This window comes from Dermacentor silvarum, chromosome 1 (genome assembly GCF_013339745.2).
Source record: "Dermacentor silvarum isolate Dsil-2018 chromosome 1, BIME_Dsil_1.4, whole genome shotgun sequence".
Lineage (NCBI taxonomy): Eukaryota > Metazoa > Arthropoda > Arachnida > Ixodida > Ixodidae > Dermacentor > Dermacentor silvarum.
In genome coordinates this window covers 235,569,718-235,591,385 of record NC_051154.1, presented here as the reverse complement: position 1 = coordinate 235,591,385, position 21,668 = coordinate 235,569,718, and the positions used below count along the sequence as shown (strand labels likewise).

The 21,668-nt window shown below is 47.8% G+C and overlaps 1 protein-coding gene across 1 annotated transcript in view; it reads left to right on the top strand.

Annotated features, from left to right (window-relative positions):
- LOC119437878 (collagen alpha chain CG42342-like) overlaps positions 1-21,668 on the top strand; it is a 362,253-nt gene that overhangs the window by 135,269 nt on the left and 205,316 nt on the right. Inside the window, exon 2 of the mRNA XM_037704752.2 lies at positions 16,677-16,734. Coding sequence (XP_037560680.1) covers positions 16,677-16,734 — 58 coding nt within the window. The remainder of the gene's footprint in view (positions 1-16,676; positions 16,735-21,668) is intronic.

The window sequence follows — 21,668 nt, the reverse complement described above, 5'->3', positions numbered from 1 at the left end:
GAAGGAAAGGAAACTGGATACGCGAGAACTTGGAACGCCGACAAAGTGATGGCGGTGTGAACGTAGACATGGCCGACGCGGGTCGCACAGCGGCAAATCTTTGAGAAACCTTTATTATCTTCTTGGTAGTCTACTGATCTTGGAAATGGTGCCTATTGATAACTGATCTACTCAAAATGCATACCCGAGGGACGCCGACGAGCCAGCTGTGGAAGGAGATGACGACGAATGCGCGAGAAGTGGCGCGAGCGTGTTAGCGCGTGACCAGAGGTTTTGCTTACGCACACGAAAAATCAATGGAACCCTAGCCATAAACAGCTTCGCTGTAATAAGCTACCAAATGGTGGCTTTAATCTTGGAATACCAGATTATAGGCGAACTGCGCGAACATCAAATATAATACAACCGATAGAAAGGGAGGGTAACCGAGAGCTGACGTATACAAAAGATTCACTCTCTACCACTACGTCTCCTGGCCTCCCAAGCGCTGCTGACCCAACTTTTCTGGCTGGGTGAGGCTCTCCCTGTAAAATGCCTCCTCGGAAGACCAGGCACCGATCCCACTTCTATGCGGCATTAAATATTACGGGAGACCTCGATCTCAAAAGACCGAAACGAAGGCCACAAACTGATCCACCCTGGATGCTTGAGGACCTCATTCGCGGCCTTAATATTCCTGGGTTGCAGTCCAAGAGGTTGACACCTTCCTCTATAAGGCCCGCTGTCCGGTGCTCGAGCACTTGCACGCGTATCATGCCAAACACCTCTATGTCTATTGCTACTGCTCTTCGCAAACTCAAGAATGGACCCACACAAAAAGCCTTCATACTTTAAGTCTGCAATTCAGCAACTATCTTGCGACGTGCCTCCGAACAAGTTCTGTCGTCAGTGACTGGCTTCACTTAAAGAAATCACCAAAAAAGGGATTTAGATAACGTTTCAGCGGATACCTTCGCATGTTGGTGCAACTGGCAACGTAAGAGCAGATGTCCTCGCCAATGAAGCGCTTTCAAGGCAGCTAATAGTGAGAGCTCCGGTTAATCACCAACTTACTACAAAAACAATTCGCTGCCACTCTCGTGCGCTTTGGAAACCACCGCATCAGCCCTGTGTTATATATAAAGGGACTTAGCCGCACGGAAGCCACCCTCCTATACAGAGTAAGAACAGGATCGACAATTCCCCACCACCACCACCACCTATACACTCCTTGCATGGTTGTTTAAAGTAAGCGGTGCTGTTTCTCCGTCTTGCACTGAGTGCAATGAAGTGGCTGAGATGGAACATTTCATCTGGTCCTGCAATAGCTTCTATTCAGAAAGGAGGAGTCATCTGGACAGCAACGCAGTAGAGTAGTTAGTCTTCCCAGAAGTACCGCGGATAGTGCGCAAGAAAGTGTCACGCATTCCTCTCACATTTCTGAGAGAGACATAACTGATTGACACATTGAGACATATTTTGCACTTAGAGAGACGCTCGAGGAGCAATCGCAGGCCATGTTTTCCCGACAAGGCCAGCCTGTAAAGTAACATCACCACCACCACCACCACCACCACCACCACCACCTTGCAGTGCCTCAGTGCGTGAAATCTCAGCGGAGCGGTGCCTTAGCGACCCTAAGCTAAAACTGTCTAATGTATCCGGTGCGCTGGACGGCATTAGACAGTTTCAGCAGAGCGTTTACATTCGCTCCGCTCAGACCGGTGTATCCTAACAATGCGCACAGAGCCGCTCAGCGGGAGCGCTAGTGCGCGTGCGCACAAAGCTCCTACTGGCAGCAGAACGTAGTACGTTGCCTACGCTCAGCTATAGAGCCGATTGAGTGGAGTGCGAGGGCGCGTTTACTCGGCTTCTTCGCCGTTTTGCAGCCAAGCTGACTATGCGTCGCTCGTGTCTCTGGGCAACAGGCTATAGTTAAAAAAAAAGCGAAATCAACACATTTCTCTGCAGCCTTCTCAGGGAGTGAAATGCCAGCTGAGTAGAGCGTAAGCGACCTTTTTCTGAAACTGCCCAACTAACGAAATTGGAACGCTGTGCCCGAACATCGTCAGTCGCCAAAATGTCGAGTGCGAAAGGCGTTCTGTCAGGCGGAGGCCTCGGCTGCGCTTCAAGCAAAGCGTGAGCGTCAAGCGGAGGGGGCACAGACGCGATGAGCGTCCGGAACAGGCGAAAAAAAAAACCATGAAGAACAAAAGCCGGAAAACCGCATCGTGCTTAGCAAATACAGACGCAGCAGAGTCGAATAGAAATTAAGTGGTGTTTAATCACGCGTTTCGCGCGATGAGAATGTAAAAGGGCAAAGAGAGGGATATAGAGAAAAGAGAGCTAGAAGCATCAGGAAGACGTGGATAGGAGTAGGGATCATAAATGTCGGGGGATGTGGATAAGAGAGAGAAGGAATAAAAGAAAGGCAGCGCGGCTAGTTGAGTCAGACTACCCTGCACTGGAGGAAGGAGAAAAAGGGAATTAAAAGATGAAAACAGGGAAGGAAAGTGTACAGTATACAGGATGTCCCAGCTTACGTTAGCCAAGCTGTCCAAGAAAGAAAAAAAGAAAGATTGAAAAACACGGTGCAAGATTTGACTTTAAGCCCTACGTTGATCTTAAGACCTACCGCGGCCGGGTTTTGATCCCGCGACCTCGTGCTTAGCAGCGCAACACCAAAACCACTAAGCAACCACGGCGGATCACTTTGCCAAATTTGTTGTTGTTGTTGTTGTTGGTTTATTATTGCTTCCCGCAAAAACTTCTGTTCAAGAAAAAATCACTCTCGCAAAGGCATCCGCTTGTTTCACAATGTCTCTCGACGCTGCAAAAGAAGTCGTCCGTTTTGTCTGTTTCCTTGCAAGCATTCCGCGTATTTCTGTGTTTCGGGAGTTCGGCGGCTTCCTTAAAGCGCTTTGAAGCGACGTTGCACCACTGAAGACAAGTAAGATATCACTCGTGTTTTCCACTTTGTTGGAACCAGAATCAGCAGCGCTGCTTTCTTTAATATTATTGATCTTGGGTATTACACCATAAGTAAACGAAATAATGCAGTACGAGCAGCGATGTCAGTTGGTATGGCGACGCAGTTCGAAGCGCGAGGGTGCGATCTGTTACATTTGCTCGGGGCTGCAAGTTCCTGCCACGGAGAGAAAACTGAACGAAAGTTTTATTTGCTTTCAGATCAGATTTCAGCGCACGTCGGCTGTGTGCGGCTGCATGCAGCACGCCGATTTGACGCGTATATTTGATTGTTTCTCGTTTGCGCCATGCACATAGTGCATCTTTATCCAGACCCCAGGCTTTCCCTCTTAGGAAGCCTTCACGCACAGCATGCCCACCCCACCCCTCTTTCTTAAATTTTTTTCTTATGGCACGATAACTTATTTTAACCCCATGAAATGTCATTGTGCCGCCAAAAACGAGCAACTGCTGCCTCACTGCACTGTGGCTGTAGCGAAAACTCACCTTGGGCCCAGTTGAAGGGCCCCTCACCAGGCTTAGTTATTGCAAAGAGACAGGCGCAACGTGTAGATCACGCCGCGAATGCAGCTGGAAATTTTAACAAAACCCCACGCGCTCTTCGCAGAGGAGCCATTCGACCCGGCAGCGATATAACGTCCCGCGCGTGATGCTTCCACGTGACACGCATGGTGCCTGCAGCGCGCAAACAGCCAGCAGCAACGCGAACTCTGGTATTCCTCGCCTTCTGGCACCATTCTTTCCGACATTTCATATGCTTCCATGTTGGCTATACTAGTAAGCCGTCGTTTTTGAAAATTGTTCCAACAACTGCTATACAACGCTCCTTTAGAACTCCTATTATAACCAAGATGTCTGACTGGGCACCTGGTCAGGCGCGTTTTGAATCAGCTGGCACAATAAAATGTCCCTTCACTGTGTCTTCCGTCATAACTATACTGCTACAATGATGCACATTTTGGAATGACCGTACATGCGGTACACGTCGCGACTTCTCCGATCTAATGAACACGCAGAGTGCCTATACTATATATAGTGAGTGCACACTTGTCGCGGCTGTGAACGGTCGGAGCATACGTGCATGGCTGCAAACACAAAACGGGTGCTTTCAGACGAATTCTATAAAAATACGTAAGAGAGAAGTGTCATCCACATTTAGACTTTATCGGTGCTACAAGGCCCTCAACGACGGTCTGTAGCGTCTCTGCGCCCGTATTTGCGAAGAGTATACGCATCCCCGTGACAGCGTCTGTCCCGTTGGGCGATGCCGGCAGTCGGCGAACGAACTCGCTGCGCCAGCAGTGATTGTCTTCAATTATACTGTCGACACAAAGCATATGTAGCGGCAGCATGCCTCTGAGCGCGTTTTCAAGCGTAGGCCTCGCCAAGGCAACGTATAGTGCGCCTCATTTTCTGGATCGATGCTGTGCACTTGTTTGCGGGTTTGTGCTAGAGTCTTTTGTGGGAGGACAGGTTCCGGGGCGTTAACGTTAATTTGAAATCACGTGTTAAGTCAAAACTTTTTTTTTTCTTCTCGCATTGTCAGGAGCGTTGTCGCATCTATTTACGTGGCTGGAGGAACCAGACAGTTTTTGCGAATGACTAAGCGCTTGCTTTATCAACGCAGGGTCAAAAACGCTCGTGTACTTAGATTTAGGTGCACGTTAAAGAACCCCAGGTGGTCGAAATTAATCTAGAGTCCCCCACTATGCGGCAGAATGGTCGTCGGAGCCAGAGTCAGTATCCATCCCTAATAACAACTTTTGTCAGTGGCTTGATTCCCGTACCCAATACCTGTATCTCGAATCATGAAGGTTACGCACGGTAAGAACGCCTGTCACACGCGTCAGCAGGGCTCTAAGCAATTAACGCAATGACTTAACAACGACTCGTGTTCACAAACCAATTCATACGCCGTTCGTAATAAGAGGCGCCGTGCAACTCTGGGGCCGAATTCAGAGAGATTTTTCACCCTAAAAACTGTTTTACCAGCCGGCTTCGCGATTATGTTCGCTATGATAATTTGCCGGTTCTTACAAGCCACTCTAGTGTGTAAACTTCGCAATAGAGGCTCTATATAGTAGCTAGAATATTAATAATGACGACAGCCGGCCAATTACGAACGTTTCTTAGAAATTAAAAGCATCGGGAACCGGGCTCCACATTACGAAGTCCCTCGCGTCACATGCTTTGCTTCGCAATATCGAAGCCCAAAGCTATATTAACATTATCACTGGGGCGCAGGTGATTTTCTTTCAATAAAAATGTATTCCTCCTCCACGACTCGCTCAGCTTACACGATGCTTTACGGACACCGGCCCTAGCAGGGAACGCGGACGGTGCACCTGGACACGAGGCGACAAGGCCAGAGGTGGCGTGCGCGGAGAGGACCAGAAGGCGAGAAGGAAAGTGAGGAAGGGGGGGTTTCGTTGGGGCTGTGTCTCACTTGTGCCCGCTGTCGGCAGGTCGTTTGCGGGAGCGTGCGCTGGGTGCCAAGCGAGAGCCCGCCGCGAAACAGGCTGGGGCCAAAATCAATGACTTCAACGATCGCGTCCCGGGGCACACGAGATGACCCGGTCGGCTTCTGTCAGGCAATCGCTTCTATTCCGAGATTGTTTGTCAGAAACCGCGTGGGCTATTGATCCGACAAGCGGGGTCCGGCCAGCCGCGATCTTTGTATCACACAAGCAAGCGACGGAAAAATAGGGGAAAAAAAGGGTAAAAGGGAAACGGCAAAGGCGAGACTGGCTTTTCGCTCGCGAGCCCCGTTTCACGCCGCTTCGGAGCCGGCCCTGCTCGGCAGCTTTCCCGTAAGCTTGACCGCCCGGAAGAACTTCATTTCCGCATCGGGCAAAAAAGGCGGAAAGTTTTTTGATCAATTGTTTGAAACGACCGCTGTGCCGCACCGAAAAGGGGCAGCGAACGCCGCGGTTCGCGAGGCTCCGGGACGCTGGTCGAGGCCCGAACCAATCACTCGCCGTTCTGTGCATGGCGCGCTTCTCGGCGGGCCTCTGACTCCTTCTCCTCCAATTTCAAGCGGCTCGACTTTTTCCTTCGAAGACGGTAAATCCGTTGATAGAGCGTTTTCCCGAGAAATGCCGCCCACTTAGCGGCGCTATCCCGCCGTACAAGCGCCGTAAGGCATAGAAAAAAAAGCCGAGGGAGGCCGGTGCTCTTTTTGTGTGCAACAAATGGCGAACAACGTTGTCAGTAAAATATCCTCGAGGGTGTACGACATGTGCTCGGCTGCGCTATTCCTTCCTTCGTTTCTTTTCTTTCTCTTTCTTTCTTTTTTTAACTCAATCGCGATGCCATCGGAGATAAACTTGCAGTATGTCAAAATGACTCGGCTAGTTCTTCAAAAAAAAAAAAAAGCTCGTCCGCTAGAGTTCACCATTCATTCATTCACCGCGACCGAAATAAGTTCGAACAAAATATCTGTGGTCACTCAATAAGCTTTTCTTTGCGTTGTTCACGGTTTCGTGTTAGGCGCACATCTGCACGTGCCCTAGCTATAGATTTTCGCCACTGAACCCCCAACATGGCATGTTCAAGATATCTGGAAGCATTCATACGCGCAAGATGCGCAACTGCTGGGCAGCTTCAACTCATTTCCGCTCAAGGTTTTCACGAGCACAAAAGTGTACCACCGGGAACCTCATGAATAGACGCTCATTTCACGAAACAGCACATCGGTACATGTGCTTGCTTTATTTCTCCCGCGCACAAGCAGGTAAGTAATAATGCTAAAAAGTGGGGGGGGAGGCAATATAAGATTTTTTTTCAGGAAGAGTATGATGTCACGTTTGTAAGCCGAAGTATCAATGCCCTTCATCAGCGTCTAATTCTACATGTTCCTGAACGTACTTTTAATGTCTTACATGTTTACCATGTCTCCTTTCTTTTGAAAGCTTCGCGCACCTGCACGGGAGCTTGCTGGCTTCACAACTCTGCTGCTTTGTACCTTTTGTATTCTCACCTGTAGAGCCTTCTCCATCTGCGTCGCTTGCCATGGCATTGCGTAATTCTCTTATTTCGTCTATATTTTGGAGCAGCATTCACGAATACGTAGTCCTTTCTGATCGGAATGGCCGATAGTCCCGAATGTTAAGTTTGTGTGTGCGGAGAGACGGTTGGCTCATCTTCGCTGTGAGTGTTCTTGATGCTGCTTGACACATTTGACAGCCGTCCTTTCCCACAAAACATAATTCTTGGATCCTGGTCCCAGCCGATGTCAGATCGAGTGACTTCAAAAGAATTTATGTTTTTTTTTTTTTTTTTTTTTCCTGAAGCCATCAGAACTGTGTGACAGACTGCGATCGTTTTCAGGCTTCTCACCACTTGTGCGCAAACAATTTCCCTTTTCAGAAGTTCGCTTCCCCTCTTCGTATCTTCTGCCTTCCCTATGGTATACAGGGTATCCAAGCGGTCATTTATTGCGGATAAACTCTCTCTGCCTTGTATCCCCTATTTCTTTTCTTTCCCTTTTGTTATATTAAAGCGCACTGGCTCTTGAGCCACTTGTGGCTTAGTGGCAAACTATTCAGCTTATACGTGCGCGCACTGGCTCACTCGTATGTTGTTCTGTACACATCTTTCTTGCTCCATTTTTCATTCACCAGTGGTCACCAACCGAACTGTATCCAAGTTAACACCCCTACCTTTTCCGTGTCCTCCTTCTCAGTCTCTCTTTCTCTCTCTCCCTCATACCTATTTACTGCCTACTGAATGTACGGTTCCTACACAGTTTGCTATTCACTGTTAATACATGCGATAACGTAACAGGTGATTGTGCTTGAGCGACACCGGAAAGACGCACATGCTTAAGAGCGCATCCTTACAGCCATCGGAACAAAATATGCTTATTGAAGATGTCGGCTCATTCGCTGTAATTGTAGTGCGTGTTGCAGTAATACTGTCAACCGCTCTGTCCTTCCGTGTCTGTTGATAAGCTGCTTGCATAAATTTGTTGTTGTAATGTAAAGTTTTGCACGTGTCTGCGTGCATGCAGAATATTTGTCTGAATCTGCAGTCATTTCTGGCGAGCGAAGGCAACTTCTGCACTGTGTCGGTAATGCTCTCCCGCTCCAGCGTCAGAGTCGAGCTTTTGCAACTGACACAGAGAAGGACAGCACCTTCGAAGTAGCCTCCTGAGTAGTTAGCTGACGATGAGGCTAACACTCACTTAATACTCATTATGCTGGCTCCGTTCTTCTGAGCCCGAAGTAATCAAACTAAAGCAAGCTAAAAACAAAAAAAAAAGCATTTCAAAATCTCAAATCATTTGATTTCATTACAGTGGCTGTCCACTCCTTAAATGGAAGTTTTTACGGTTCTTGAATACCGTCTCTCGCCGATCCCAAACAGGCCGAGCGCTTCCACATTACGCAGTCAAGAGCACGAATAGCGGGGCCACTTCGCTCCGTCTCGCCAGCCCTGTCAGTCGGCTCGTTTATACATCACGCTAATGGCCGCAGAGACGTTATAATAGCGAAATAAGAAAAATAAATAGCCCCGTTGTCTCTGCGGGAAGCAAGAAATAAAGTACCTCACGTGCTTTTTAGATCACATGGCGCTTTGAAACCGGAATTAGCGAGCCTTAAGCCTGTTTTATGGCTTTCAGAGCCATCTTTTCGCGGAGATGCAAGAGTGAATTTGCCGAGATGCTCGTTACACTTTCTTTCTTCACAGCACGTCTGCGATTCACTCTCTCTCTCTCTCTCTCTCGCTCTCTATCTCCCTCCTGGTCTTCACCCACCCCTCAATATCTTTCCATTGAAGTCAACCGCCCAGGCTGTTCTGAAGAACGCCCATTTTGCATTTGTCGTCAGCAGAGTGCTCGACGTGTTCCTTAATTAATGACTCCTCGTCTGTTTTCCTTTATTTTCTGTTTAAATGCTCTCGGCATTCGAGACTTTGCACTCGAACTTCACGAGCTGACCCGAGGATGGAGAGAGAGAAAGAAATGGGAAGAAAAGGCAGGGAGGTCAACCTAACGCATATGTCCGGTTCGCTAAGCTACGCAGGATGAAAATAAAGTTAAAAGAGCTACGGTCTGTACGAGACGAGAAACTTTCTTTATTATATAGAAACGCTAATATATCGCCCGCGCGATATATTAGCGCTCTTCGTAACGGCTGCCCCTGCGACGGTCTAAATTAACGTTCCGGCCTTTCTACGAGCCTCTTTCACACATTGCTAGCCGCAATCGTGTTTCAGTGCAATCGAACAAAAGTGCCGTTTTTTTTTATGAAAAACTGTCCCGCCCGTACTTAGCGGTCCACGGCCTGGTTTTAAGGGACGTCTGTCTGAGCAGTTGAGATGGTATCCAAAAGCCTGTCACTGCTGGTGTATGGCGGATGTTTTGTGGGCACACATGCTGCTGAAGCACTCCTGTGACACAGTCAATACAGCCGAGAAGGGCACTGTTCTTTGCACCGTAATTAAAGCAAGGCGAGTACAGGAAGCGACGAGACGTAGATGGAAAAGAATAGATGCAGTTGATCTGAAAATGTGCCAAGAAATTTTGCAGGGAGTATACGATGTATAACTTAGGCAAATACGATCTCTCAACGAACGGTGTGACCTCACACGCCCTATGTCACACTCCGCGAAGGATACCCCCTACTTGAGTTATATGATATATGATATCCTGAAACGACAAAACGTGAACGTACTAAAACGATAGCAAGGTGGACCATTTTCAACGTGAATCGCTCTTGGCAAAGACAAATCAATTCGAGCACTAACGCCTGTTGCGATCTACGAACTCCTTTTAGGAGTTCCGAAACATACTGTTGCGATTAAGAAGCGCTGATGGGTGGTCTTTCAAGTGCGACAATTAAATGACACGATGGTTTATAAGGCTGGGCTGAGTATAATAATTGCTGCCTACACAGACTCCTCCGCTGTATTGGACGTATTCCAGAAGGGCAGCACAGTCAGTGCGTTAGGAGTTGAGCCGACGTTTCGCTCCCTGCGCAATTGGTGCACTGATTGTCACCCTCGACAACCACGGAAATCCTTTTTCTTTGTTTTTTTAATGATGCTCGTAAATTTTTCAGCACCCGCTTTGCTAGGCAAAATCTTCTCTTCCACAAATTACACGAACAGTCATTGCAGGCAAAAAGGCGCGCTTTGTCAAGTCCAGACGGGGGAGAAATTCATTTGTTATCTTACAGAACCGCGCTCTCATTTTAGCTATAGGATGTGGTCACATAGCGTGCAAGCATTGTTGTTCACTGCCATGTTGTCAGGTTTCATCTTTATCCAAACAATAAGCTTTTCGGCATGGACAGATTTCACATGTGCAGTCTGTGTGAACGTCTGTGATCGGAACGCCTCTTCTGTTACCTATGCCTGTGTCTTTTTTTGTGTGTGTGTTTTTTAGCTCTCTCTCTCTCTCTCTCTTTGCCCCCTCTCCAACCCCTTTATCCCCCACCCCAGTGTAGGGTAGCAAACCAGAAACTCACTTCTGGTTAACCTCCCTGCCTTTCCTCTCTTGCTTGCTGTCTCTCTTTGTCATACGTATGCAAATCGCATCGAGCAAACAAAATTGCCGGATCGGCTTTGCACCATCTTTATACGCGGTGATCTTGTGGCAACCGTACAACGCCAATGCGATGCGGAATTAATGGACGCGTGATAAAACATTTTTGTGCCACAGAAAGGGACGATAAGGTGGAACGTTTGCCGGCTGGCCACCTACACAACCACATTCAAAGCAACACTACCACCAGCACCACCTAATGAATTACAATACCTGTATATCATGCAGGGCGCCCTCTTCATCTTTTGAAACTTCGATCTACCAGTAAAGCGCAGCACTATCGTCCCATGGTAAAACCCACCCGTATAGCGTTTGCCAAGCATGCCCACGACAAGGTGATTGGCAAACCGCTGTCTGTGATCCCCCGTTTTTAGCCCCCATTAGTACATGGTATCAGCCGAGAAATGGACATCCGCAGCCATTGCAAACCCTCATGGACATGTCCAAGCGCGTTAAAAATTGCATCAGGCATGCGTCCAGGGCGTCCCGGTGTGAAAAGAGATATTACGTTTTGAAATACTGATGAAATTTCGCCAACTTTTTGTCTATATGCGCCGACACAAGCATCAAAATTTGAAGCAGAGTGCCGCGATACGCCAGATAAGGCTTCTCTAACGTCAAAAAGCTTCCCGGCACAGCCTTCATTTATAGCCGACCCATAATCTCACCCGTGATATAAGACGGACGGGGTTCGTTTCTGCCGGCGGATCCGGGATTTCACGAAACAACGCTCGGAACGGGCCAGCAGATCGGTCAAACGCGGTAGTTGAGCACCAATGGTCGGCTGAGGAAAATCAGAGCTGTACAGCCTCGCCGGCCGGTTGCTGTCGGCGCCAGCGATAGGAGCGATAATAGGGCTTTTCGGTGCTTTGAGCTCAGGACAAGCTCTCCGGGCGAAGAAAATGGCTCGCCGAGACAGAAAAACTGCGTTTACGATCGGCATTGACGGCGAAGCCGTGATTTATGTCTTTGGCAACGGGAGCGCGTCGGCCGCATCATATAAAGCCACACGCGAGCGGAAACGGAATGCACTTGCCACTGGCACAAGACAGCGCGCTCTGAACCCATAGATGGTTGCGCGAGCTCACCCGCATGCCGCTCGGGCGATGGATGGATTTGACGCAATGCCCCGAGAGTTTTACTGCTGGCGACAACGCTCACTGTGTCTTTTGCTACGCAGCTTTCTGATATCGCTCGCGGTGCAAGCTCAATCGGGCTGAGCTCTCCGGATTCGCGCAATTTACTCAAACAAAATTTGTTCTTACAGGAGGAGGGGAAAAAATATGCGAAGGGTTCCTTGCACACATAAAGGCCGAATTGTACTGCCGACAGCAGCAGATGCGTTGAATACAACGAAGAGCTGCATTTGCGAGAGGAACGCTGAAAGCGGCTGCTGCGCTGAAAGCCGCGCTGCGAACGATTGCAATATCGCCCGCGTCAACTATGCTATACGTGAGCACGATAACGCCTCCGAAATAAATGCGCAGACGCCACTACTCTCCGGGAGTCGACTTCGCAAAGCTTTTCGTACGTAAGTGCTCTTCACCATTGGCCGGCCGTCTTCGATAACATGATATGTCCAACATCACAATTGGGTGGAATATGCTCTTACGAACAGTCCTAGCGCAAGAACATCTTTGCGAATACGGGCCCGAGTCTGCGTCGCGCACGATATGCAAGCCCCGCACAAGCAGCGAAGCGCGGGAGTTGTGCGATACCTTTCTTTTACTCTCTTTCTCTATCTCTCTTTTACTTGAGTGTAAAGTCTGTTTCGGGACGCTCTCTTTGTTCTGTTCTTGCCAAAACGCTTTTTTTTAGCAGTGACAGAGCTATACTATCCGCGCACTTAGTCATTCTTTTGCTATGGTTTGGCAGACAAGAGCGGGTATCAAAAACGTGTTTTGCTAGCGTTACTACTACTACTACTACTACTACTACTACTACTACTACTACTACTACTACTACTACTACTACTACTACTACTACTACTATTACTACTATTATTACTAATACTACTAATACTAATACTACTAACGACAGCAACAACAAAACCGCGATCTTATAATCACGCGGGCCGACGCCTGGCGCGGCCTTGCGATTCACAGGCTTTGTCTGGCAAACTGTAATCCCTCACTTCTGCTTCTCCTCCAAGCTTACCGTACCAACCAGAAAACTGGTCACTATATTTTGGACAACAGTAACTGTTGCATCTGTGTTTATTAAAATGTTCGTGCTTTAAAGCCTATGCTTCTCTCCAGCACCGCCCGAGAGCTTTTTACGTAGAAAACTCAGAGAAGTGCTTCTTCTCACCAATCCTTATAGAATGGCGTGAACAATTAGAAAAAAAAAGTATTATTGCTACTTAGCGTTGTACTGTATTCAATGCTGTCCCATATTGGCATGTATGCATTTATGAGCACTGTTAAGTATTTAGCGCATCCAGTCAACCTTTTTTGATACCTTCCAGACGTACCAGAAAGAAAGAAAGAGAGAAAGAAAAATCAAGCTGTCGCTGCACGCGATTATTGTGAAACGCGGCAAAGAGTGACGAAAAAGAAACAGCTTCTGTGCTTTCGTTCACAGCCACTGCCACGCGCGTACACGCACACACAAGCATCTAGGCACGGATTTATGTCTTCCCTGTAAGTAATGGAGTGTCAGCGGCGGAACATTGCGCTTCGCTCAGGCATGAGTTCACGCAGATAACGCAGAGTCCATAGCTTTATGCTCTTAGATGCACATCTACATCTGTCTTTCTCTGTTTATTGTATATATATATATATATATATATATATATATATATATTCATTACGGCTATGCGTATGACACGCTGAAGTTGCTTTATACGCGGAAGAACGTTGTGGATTGCAAGATGATGCATTTCGCGTCGCGATTTATCACGTTGATGACCACGACCTACATAGAGGCGGAACGCAATGTTTTTTTTTTCTCGGATGAGTTGCGTCTCCCGCAATCTGTCCTATCCCGAAACGAACGCATAGAAGCGTATATAGAGAACGCGTGTGTCCTCTGTGAAGACTGGTTGTCTAATAACAGCGCGCGCTCGAAGTAAAGCAGAGGACGTTTGCTATCCTGTTGTTTTGTCACTTGGCGCTTACCTTCAGTCAGAGGCATGTGGTATATACTGAGCGGCGTATATCATTTTCTTGTTGCGCTTGTTTCTTTGTTTACCGGTGCTGGGCTCTTTTTCTTCGCATAATGAACGTGCAACGAGACGTATCAAGCACGCTACGAAACGTTCAACTCATTGAAAAAAGAGTAGAAACGAGCTATTTCGGGCAACATTGTCAAGCAGTAATAAGCCCCCTACGCGGAGGTGGTTTGATGAATCCAGGTACCCGCCGGGGTAGCTCAGTCAGCTAAGGCAACGCTGCTGAGCACGAGGTCGCGGGATCGAATCCCAGCCGCGGCGGCCACGTTTCGATGGAGGCGAAATGCAAAAACGCCCGTGTGCTTGCGTTGTAGTGCACGTTAAAGAACCCCAGGTGGTCAAAATTAATCCGGAGCCCTCCACTACGGCGTGCCTCATAATCAGAACTGGTTTTGGCACGTAAAACCCCAGAAAGAAGAAGAATGAATCCAGGTGCGAGGCGCCACCAATGTTTCTTATATATGTCGCGTTGTTTGTACAGGACTCGATCACTGTTAAGGAAACGACCTCCCAAAACGTCGATCGCAGCTTATTTTTGACATGAACACGCGCGGGCCCATCTTTAATTAATATAAGGCGTAGCTAAAGCGTGATGCCGATCTTGATGTAAATAAGATAAATCGTGACATTGTACCGATTTTAGCACTAATAAAGTCTTTCCCTGGCATTTCAGAATCCCTTACCGTTGTGAGCCGCATTAGATAACGAGAAGCAGCGAGATCAAATATCGTGCACTACGCGCTTGCGACGTGAATGTGGACACGTCTACTGTAAACCACCTACACAACGTGGTTGAAGAACTCGGAAAGATCCTTCAGGAGCACGCTATAGCGGTACCAAGTTTATACAGACGTAAGAAGGACAAAGTTTAGACAAAGCTATGTTCCAAACCTCCCGGACTGGCTTAGCTGGCCGGCACACGGATGGCGCGCGCGCACTGCATAGCGCCAGATTTTCCCCAGTTTTTCTTGATGCGACATTCGATGATTCCAAGTGAAAGACAAATGCGTTCAAAACACGTTCTTCTCGCACATTGTCGCAGAAGGGAATCGGTTGCCCGCAAAAACCAGTTGAGTGTTTCGACGCGCAGTCATTCATCTCCGCGTTGGGTGGGCAATTTACCAGCTGTCATCTTTTTTTTTTTTTTTTATCGCATTACTATCACGTGTTGGACATCAGCTACACTTCTCCATCTATAGCCATTTATCTTGCAGTTCACTGTTGTCTGAACAAGTGCTGCTTTCTTTTCTCTTTTTTTCTTTTTTTTTTTAATTTTGTCGTGCTCCCTGTCACTCAAGTCCTTTCTGGCACTTTTTTTAAGTGCGTAAAATGAATTTAACTTGTTGAAAGAATCAGTTTTTTGGTGACTTGATACGTTGTTTCTTGCCTCACTTGCGATGAAGTGTCTTAAATTAAGTAAAGTTCTGGGGTTTTATACGTGCCAAAACCACCGATATGAATTTGAGGCACGCCGTAGTGGGGGACTCCGACCACCTGGGGTTCATTAACGTGCACCCACTGCGCGGCACATGAGCGTTGTTTTCGCATTTCGCCTCCATCGAAATGCCACCACCACTTCCGGGATTCGATCCCGCACCTTGGGGCTTAGCATCGCAATGACACTAAACACCACCACGGCGGGTCATGAAGTGTTTTGATTTCCTATGACTTGTGTGTCGTTTCGTTTTCGCTGTATTGCCCACTCCTGCCTGTGGCCCCATATCAAGACTGGCAGTATTTCTGGAATGAAAATAGGTGCCTTCCGAGATCACACACAACAGCGTGCACAAGATCACGGAGGTCACGCCATGGCCCAGCTCCCGCTCGCCGTCGTCACTTCGTCCCAAGAGGTTGCGCATTATCGGCAGTCTTCGAAGTGAAGGCATGTCTTATCGCCACATGTTTCCGATCACCCACAGCAACGTCAGCCTTAGGAGAAAGGCCACTCAAAGAGAAAAACGCGGAGAGAACTTAAGTGGAGAAGTTAACCTGGCTGAAAGGACTGGCATGTTACAGCAGGCATTTATGATGATGACTTTCTTTGTACGGGTAAAAGAGCAAAATGCAAAAAAAAAAAAAAATGCTCTCGGTAGGCAACCACGGCTGTCTTCCGCGAGCATTTTTGCTCTTCTCGTGTATACTGAACAGCGAAACAGTCGTTCTGTACTAAATGAAGTTTCTTTTTCAGTTTATTTATGTGAATCGATGCAAGCGAATTGAGCCAGCAGTCGTGCTGAAGCAGCGCAACCAAACCTTGTTTACGTGTACTTCGTTTCTGACGAGTCGTATAACCACGCCTCGACGACTCTGCCGAGTCGTCGATGCGTGGCAATGGAGGTAACTATAAAAACTGCAGTTCCTTGCCTGGTCTTTTTATCTGCGCACCGCCCACCCGATGCGAATCGACTCGACTGGACCGGACCGCGTCTCGATGCTCCTTCTGAAGCGTGTCGGGTTGTGCCAGACCTCAATAGTCCGGGTTGACCCAGACAAACGCGCAATATTTGCTTTCATGAGCCAACTGGAGCCCTCTTTATCTAGTTTGTGTAAACTGCGTATGTGATTCTGCGCAGCTGAGAAGTACCCTCAGTGGGCCAATTATGTCCCCGCTCACTCTGTAGGTAGACTTGACCTCCAAAGCCTGATGAGGTGATTATTGGTTCCAAGAGGAAATGAATCTGTCGTGCGTTTTACGCTGACAGAACGTCTAGCGTTACCAAGGGCTTGCGATAATAGAATTATAACTTGTAATTTAGCAGGTCGACGTCAATTAACGAATGTCATTGAAAACCTTGTGATATTTCTGCGTGTGTGCGTCTGTATGTGCGTGAGTGTGTGCTTGCTTGCAAGATAAGCAATGCCTACTGCTTGTTCCAAACACTGTAACCTGCAAGCGCTCGTGTCTAGTACATTAATGCCTTGTAACCATTCCATAATGTGCGATAAAAGGCTGACCCTCGTTTTGTTTTTCTTTTTTTCTTCTTACAGAGCCTTCTAACTAGGAATAGAAGAAATAGTCCAGAATCAGAGTGTATGTGCCCACCCGGTAAGTTTCTCTCTCTGCTTCTTCTTACCTTCGCGTTCCTCGGTGATATGCGTGTGCTTCGCTCATGACGTGTCTATATTGTATACGAATGCGAAAGTTTTTATAAACGTCGACAATCTTATCGTTTCTCTTTTTTTTGCCAGTAATTCCCTCCTGTGCCAGCGCCTGGAAAAAAAGAAATATAATCAACGTGACTTCAAATGCGCCACCTTTACTATGCCCCTTTACTCAACCGCTTTCTTGATATCTTACGCTCCGTTCTCGTGCGCCCAGAACATTCCAGGAAACAACACATTATGAAGACATCCGCAAGCTGACGTAGCGTTCGCTAGTTAAAAACGAGTGAAGCAACCGCGAACACGCAGCCTTCAGGTCAGTTATACCAAATGTGGTGCGCAAGCTCAAGCCCTGTCCAAGTATTGCGCCGCGCACGCTAGGCGAATTTATGCCGCTCGACCACCATAATGCTCACATCTTCTTGGGCGCTGATCCTTCGTCATTCGTCTTCTTTTCCCGTTTTATTTTATACGCGTACTTCATTTTGGATTCTGAATGGCGAAACAGACATTACCACACGGTGGATGCCCTCCCCCCCCCCCCCCCCCCCTCGTTCTCTACATCATTGCTTTACTAAACGGAATTAATTTATTTCGTTCTTTTGGATGTAAGTGCGCAGGCTGTACTCGTGTAAGAATTGCAGTAGTTGCTGATATAACTTCTTTATGTTACCCTGCAAAAGAACAAAAGAAGAAAGGGAGAAAAAGAAAATAAATACAGTGGCTGACTCTCCCAATTAAACTGCTAACATGTTCTGACCGCCGGGGTGGAGGCGTTGCGCTGCTGAGCACGAGGTAGCGGGATCGAATCCCGGCCGCGGCGGCCGCATTTCGATGGAGGCGAAATGCAAAAACGCCCGTGTGCTTGCGTTGTAGTGCACGTTAAAGAAGCCCAGGTGGTCAAAATTATTCCGGAGCCCTAGGGCCACTACGGCGTGCCTCATAATCAGAACTGGTTTTGGCGCGTAAAACCCCAGAAAGAAGAAGAAGAAATGTTCTGACCAACAACACATATTTTTACAGGATTATTTTTTTACTCTTGGTAGTGCAGAAAACAGTTGCTTATTATTATGCGTATTCTCTTTTCCAAAGACGTCTATACCCACACCTTCCCATTTTTGTACGCTTAAAATAAAGAAATAAGGTAAGAAATAATAAACGTACAGCCACTCAGCGGCGTTTAAGAACATACCACTGACCACGCCTCGGCCATACCTGTATGCCTGCATGTATAAATATAGGCTGATGATGATGATGATAAAGAAAGCAATTATTCGCGAATGACCGCATTGGGCAGTGCAAACAATTTGAAATATCATCAATAAAAATAAGAAAACAAGAAGGGTACGTGATGTTAAGAGAGAGAGAGAGAGAAAGGATGTATAGAAAGGCAAGGAGGTTAACCAGAGTAATAGTTCTGGTAGACTATTCCGCGCGTGGGGCAGGGGTCAACGGTGAAAGAGCGTAAGGGGAGAAAAAAGAGACGAGTGCCCCTGTGGTAACCATATGTAACCCATTGTACACATACCACTTTATTTTCTGTGCGAAAAAAAAAACTGCCATAAAACTCATTTCTGTAACAGTAATGAGTGAGATACCGTTTTGTACATTTTCCTGAAATTAAAAATGGGCAATCATGTAGCCCCCTCTTACGTTTACACTGTACGTTCGTATACGGGCCTATAGAAGTGGTAAGTTCCAAACTCGCTGGTGTGCTGAGCACGTATGCGTCCTACGCTGTTGTCTAAGCTTACATACTTACGAGAAGTCAATGAGAGGAATAAATGCATTCGTCTCGAAGTTAGTTTATCTCTTCCTTCGATATGGCAAAGTTCAGCGGTTTAAATGGTGGTTTCGAATAACGTAGTGTTGCCTAGGCGGAAATATATATAACTACGTTCCTGGCAAGCTGTCGTGTTCACCAAGTTTTATTTCACTGATTATTGATTGATTGATTAGACTAGTTTAATGTCCCCAAAAGAACGCTGGCGCTATAAGGGACGCTGCAGTGGATGTCTACAGAATAATATCGACTACCAGGGTTAACGGGCACCTAAATCTAAGTACACGAATGTTTTGCATTTCGCCCCTTTCGATACGCGGCCGATGTGGACGGGAGTCGAATCCGCGCGACCCCGTGCTCAGCAGCATGCAGAACGCCTTAGCCACTGAACCACCGCGGCGCACCGAGTTTTCGACGCGTGTTGCTGAAAGGATGACCTTCTCGCGTGACTATTTACAAATGTTGCCTGTGGTGCAGCGGTATAGAAACGAGACAGAGAGAGAGAGAGGAAGCAGACGAGCGAGGTCTTTGTTTTTGCGTTTGGATTTGACCGGTGGAATCGGCCCGTTTTCCTGCGCGTCCCTTCACCTCGCGGGCGCACTTTTGGAAGCGCCGCGTCTTCTTCCCCGAGCCGTCGCGTGCAAGGGTCGCAGCGGTATGCGCGCCCGACGTAGGTGGCCATCCGTCATGCCGGCGGCTACCGAAGCGCCGTCGCTGTGTGCGAGCTCGCTCTCGCGTGGCGTTGCCTGTCGGACCGCGCTAACGTATGCAGCTGCGCCCGAATTTTTGAGCAAAAAAAAAAAAAAAAGACGACCTCTTAGCCGGTGCAACTATAGCGCTCACGACGTCCTCGAACCGAGCGACAGCTATCTTTGTTCGCGTTCGAGAGAAGCTATATGCGGGGACTGCAGACGGCTCGAACTCGCGGCTGCGTTCCGTCGCGAAAGGAAGACAAACTCCCCGGGAATCTTTAGTCATTTGTCTTTGAACAGCATAAAAAAAAGGAAGAGGATAAAAAATGAAGCAGTAACACCAGCAGTCAAGCTCGCAGTGTTTTTTGGTACGTAAAACTGGCAGGTGACAGGCTGGTGCCTGGGTTTGTAGACGTCTCGCTGAAGCTCCCAATTGGCCGCGGTGCTCGCGCCTCTGCCATATATTTACAAATCGATGTTACATAACAGATGTTCGCCAATCAGGAGTCATTACGAAGAGGACTGTTTTAGCACAGGGCCACGACGAAAGAAACGAAGTATAGATGAGACACCGTGTAAAATAATTTACACCCTTATTGGCTCTTTAGTTGGTTTCGCTACATTCGGGCAAACCGTTTTCAGAAGAATCCGCGGCGTCCGAACACTGGTGAAGACTTCTTAAGAATCGTAAAAGTCATTAAAACGGCGATATTATTGGAGGCTTTCTTGAAGACCTTGTGTCCCGGCTAACTTTAGCCAAGCTGCTCAACGAAAAAGAAGAAAAGGAAAAAAAAAGAAAAAGAACGATTTCAAAAAGATCACCGCCCAAGTACTCCGTACAGATGGTTAACCAGCGAAGCTGAAATGTGCGGACCTGGTGTTTATCACTGGGTTAATCACCACGGTTCATTACACGACGGCTTGATAGGCGGCCGGATCCTTGGTACACAGTTGCCGCTTGCGCTCGGCCACCCGGGCCTGTTCTTGTGCCCGGACTGCAGCATCGGCACGGCGAACACGAGCTCCAGTACCGGTGCTGCTGTCGGCGGTGTTCTTCGTAAGCTGCCTGCTGTTCGGGAGTTCGTACGATGCGTGGCCTACCCATGCTGGAGTCGGAGAGAAACTGCTGCACGCGCGCTCGGCTGCGACGGAGAGAACGACGTCACTGACAGCGCAGCCAATGGCACGCCTCTCTTTCTCTTTTACGTGTGACAAGGGTAGTTCAAGGGCGCGTTACAGGTCCCGGAGCCCGCCACCCGGAGTCCACAGGGGTATGTGCCATTGCGCTTGGACCCTTTCTGCGCTAGCACCAGGATCGGCCCACATTTCTGCGCACATTGGACGGACGGACGGAATACGGTTTCGCCAGCAATATACAGCTTCGCTGTAAGAAAGCGTGCGAGATACAATCATAAAACCTACGGTGTTCGGTTGTCACAGGTCTGACGACCGAAAACCGCAAGAACCGTAGGTTTTATGATTGTATCTGGCGCCAGATTTTCTAAATGTTTTTTTTTTTTTTTTGGTCGGACAGTTTGGCTAACCTTAGCTGGCACGCCCTATATACGTGTACCAGCTTGATAAGATCACTGTGAGCTAGCGAATACAGTGTTTGCAGTGATGCGCTCGTTGTATAACAATCGGGTGGAGATACGCCTTGTAGCTGTTTATTTCTATCCTACTTAAAGCCAGCAACTTCTCCGCGAACTTTGAAGCCATACTTACTGAAATCTCCTCGCTTTCCTTTTTTCGTGTCGTCTCTTCCGTTGAAAGCATCGGCGTAGCTTTTCACCAGACGAAAACCGGAACAAAGTTAAAGTGCAGCGCCTACAAGTGCAACAATTCCTTCCCTGAAGATATTTAAGAAAGCACTAGCTTGTAGCTACGGGAGCAATGGTTTCGTAAGCACGATCAGCTTTTATTTTGACAAAATATGATGCACTGCTTCTGCACTACGATCGCCCAAGGTGTCCGATATAGGCTGAAAGAAAAGTAAACGTCGTGGTCGGCTGTTGCGGCTAGTTAAAATCGTCAGCTCGTATATAGAGAGGTATGAGTACAAAAAAAAGGGGGTATGAATGACAAACAGGCGTTTCTAAGCTTTGAATCACTTTTGCCGGAATGTAGGTCAGCCGGACTGCCTGCATTGTGTTTGTGTTGTACTGAACATTGGCCGAGGAGGCTCAATGCCGTCTTTAAGAGTTTTAGAAGTATCTGTGTGAATGGTGCACCACTCGGTGAGTAAATGACAGGGGAGGACTATAGACCTTTCTTGCTTGTAACTTGTTGTAACGTGGGCACACGACACGGATACAAAAAGCACATACGGGACAACACACAGCTCTGATTTGCAGCAACATATTTACTTCTAGTTTCCACAGCCGTACTTTATGATTTTCTTCT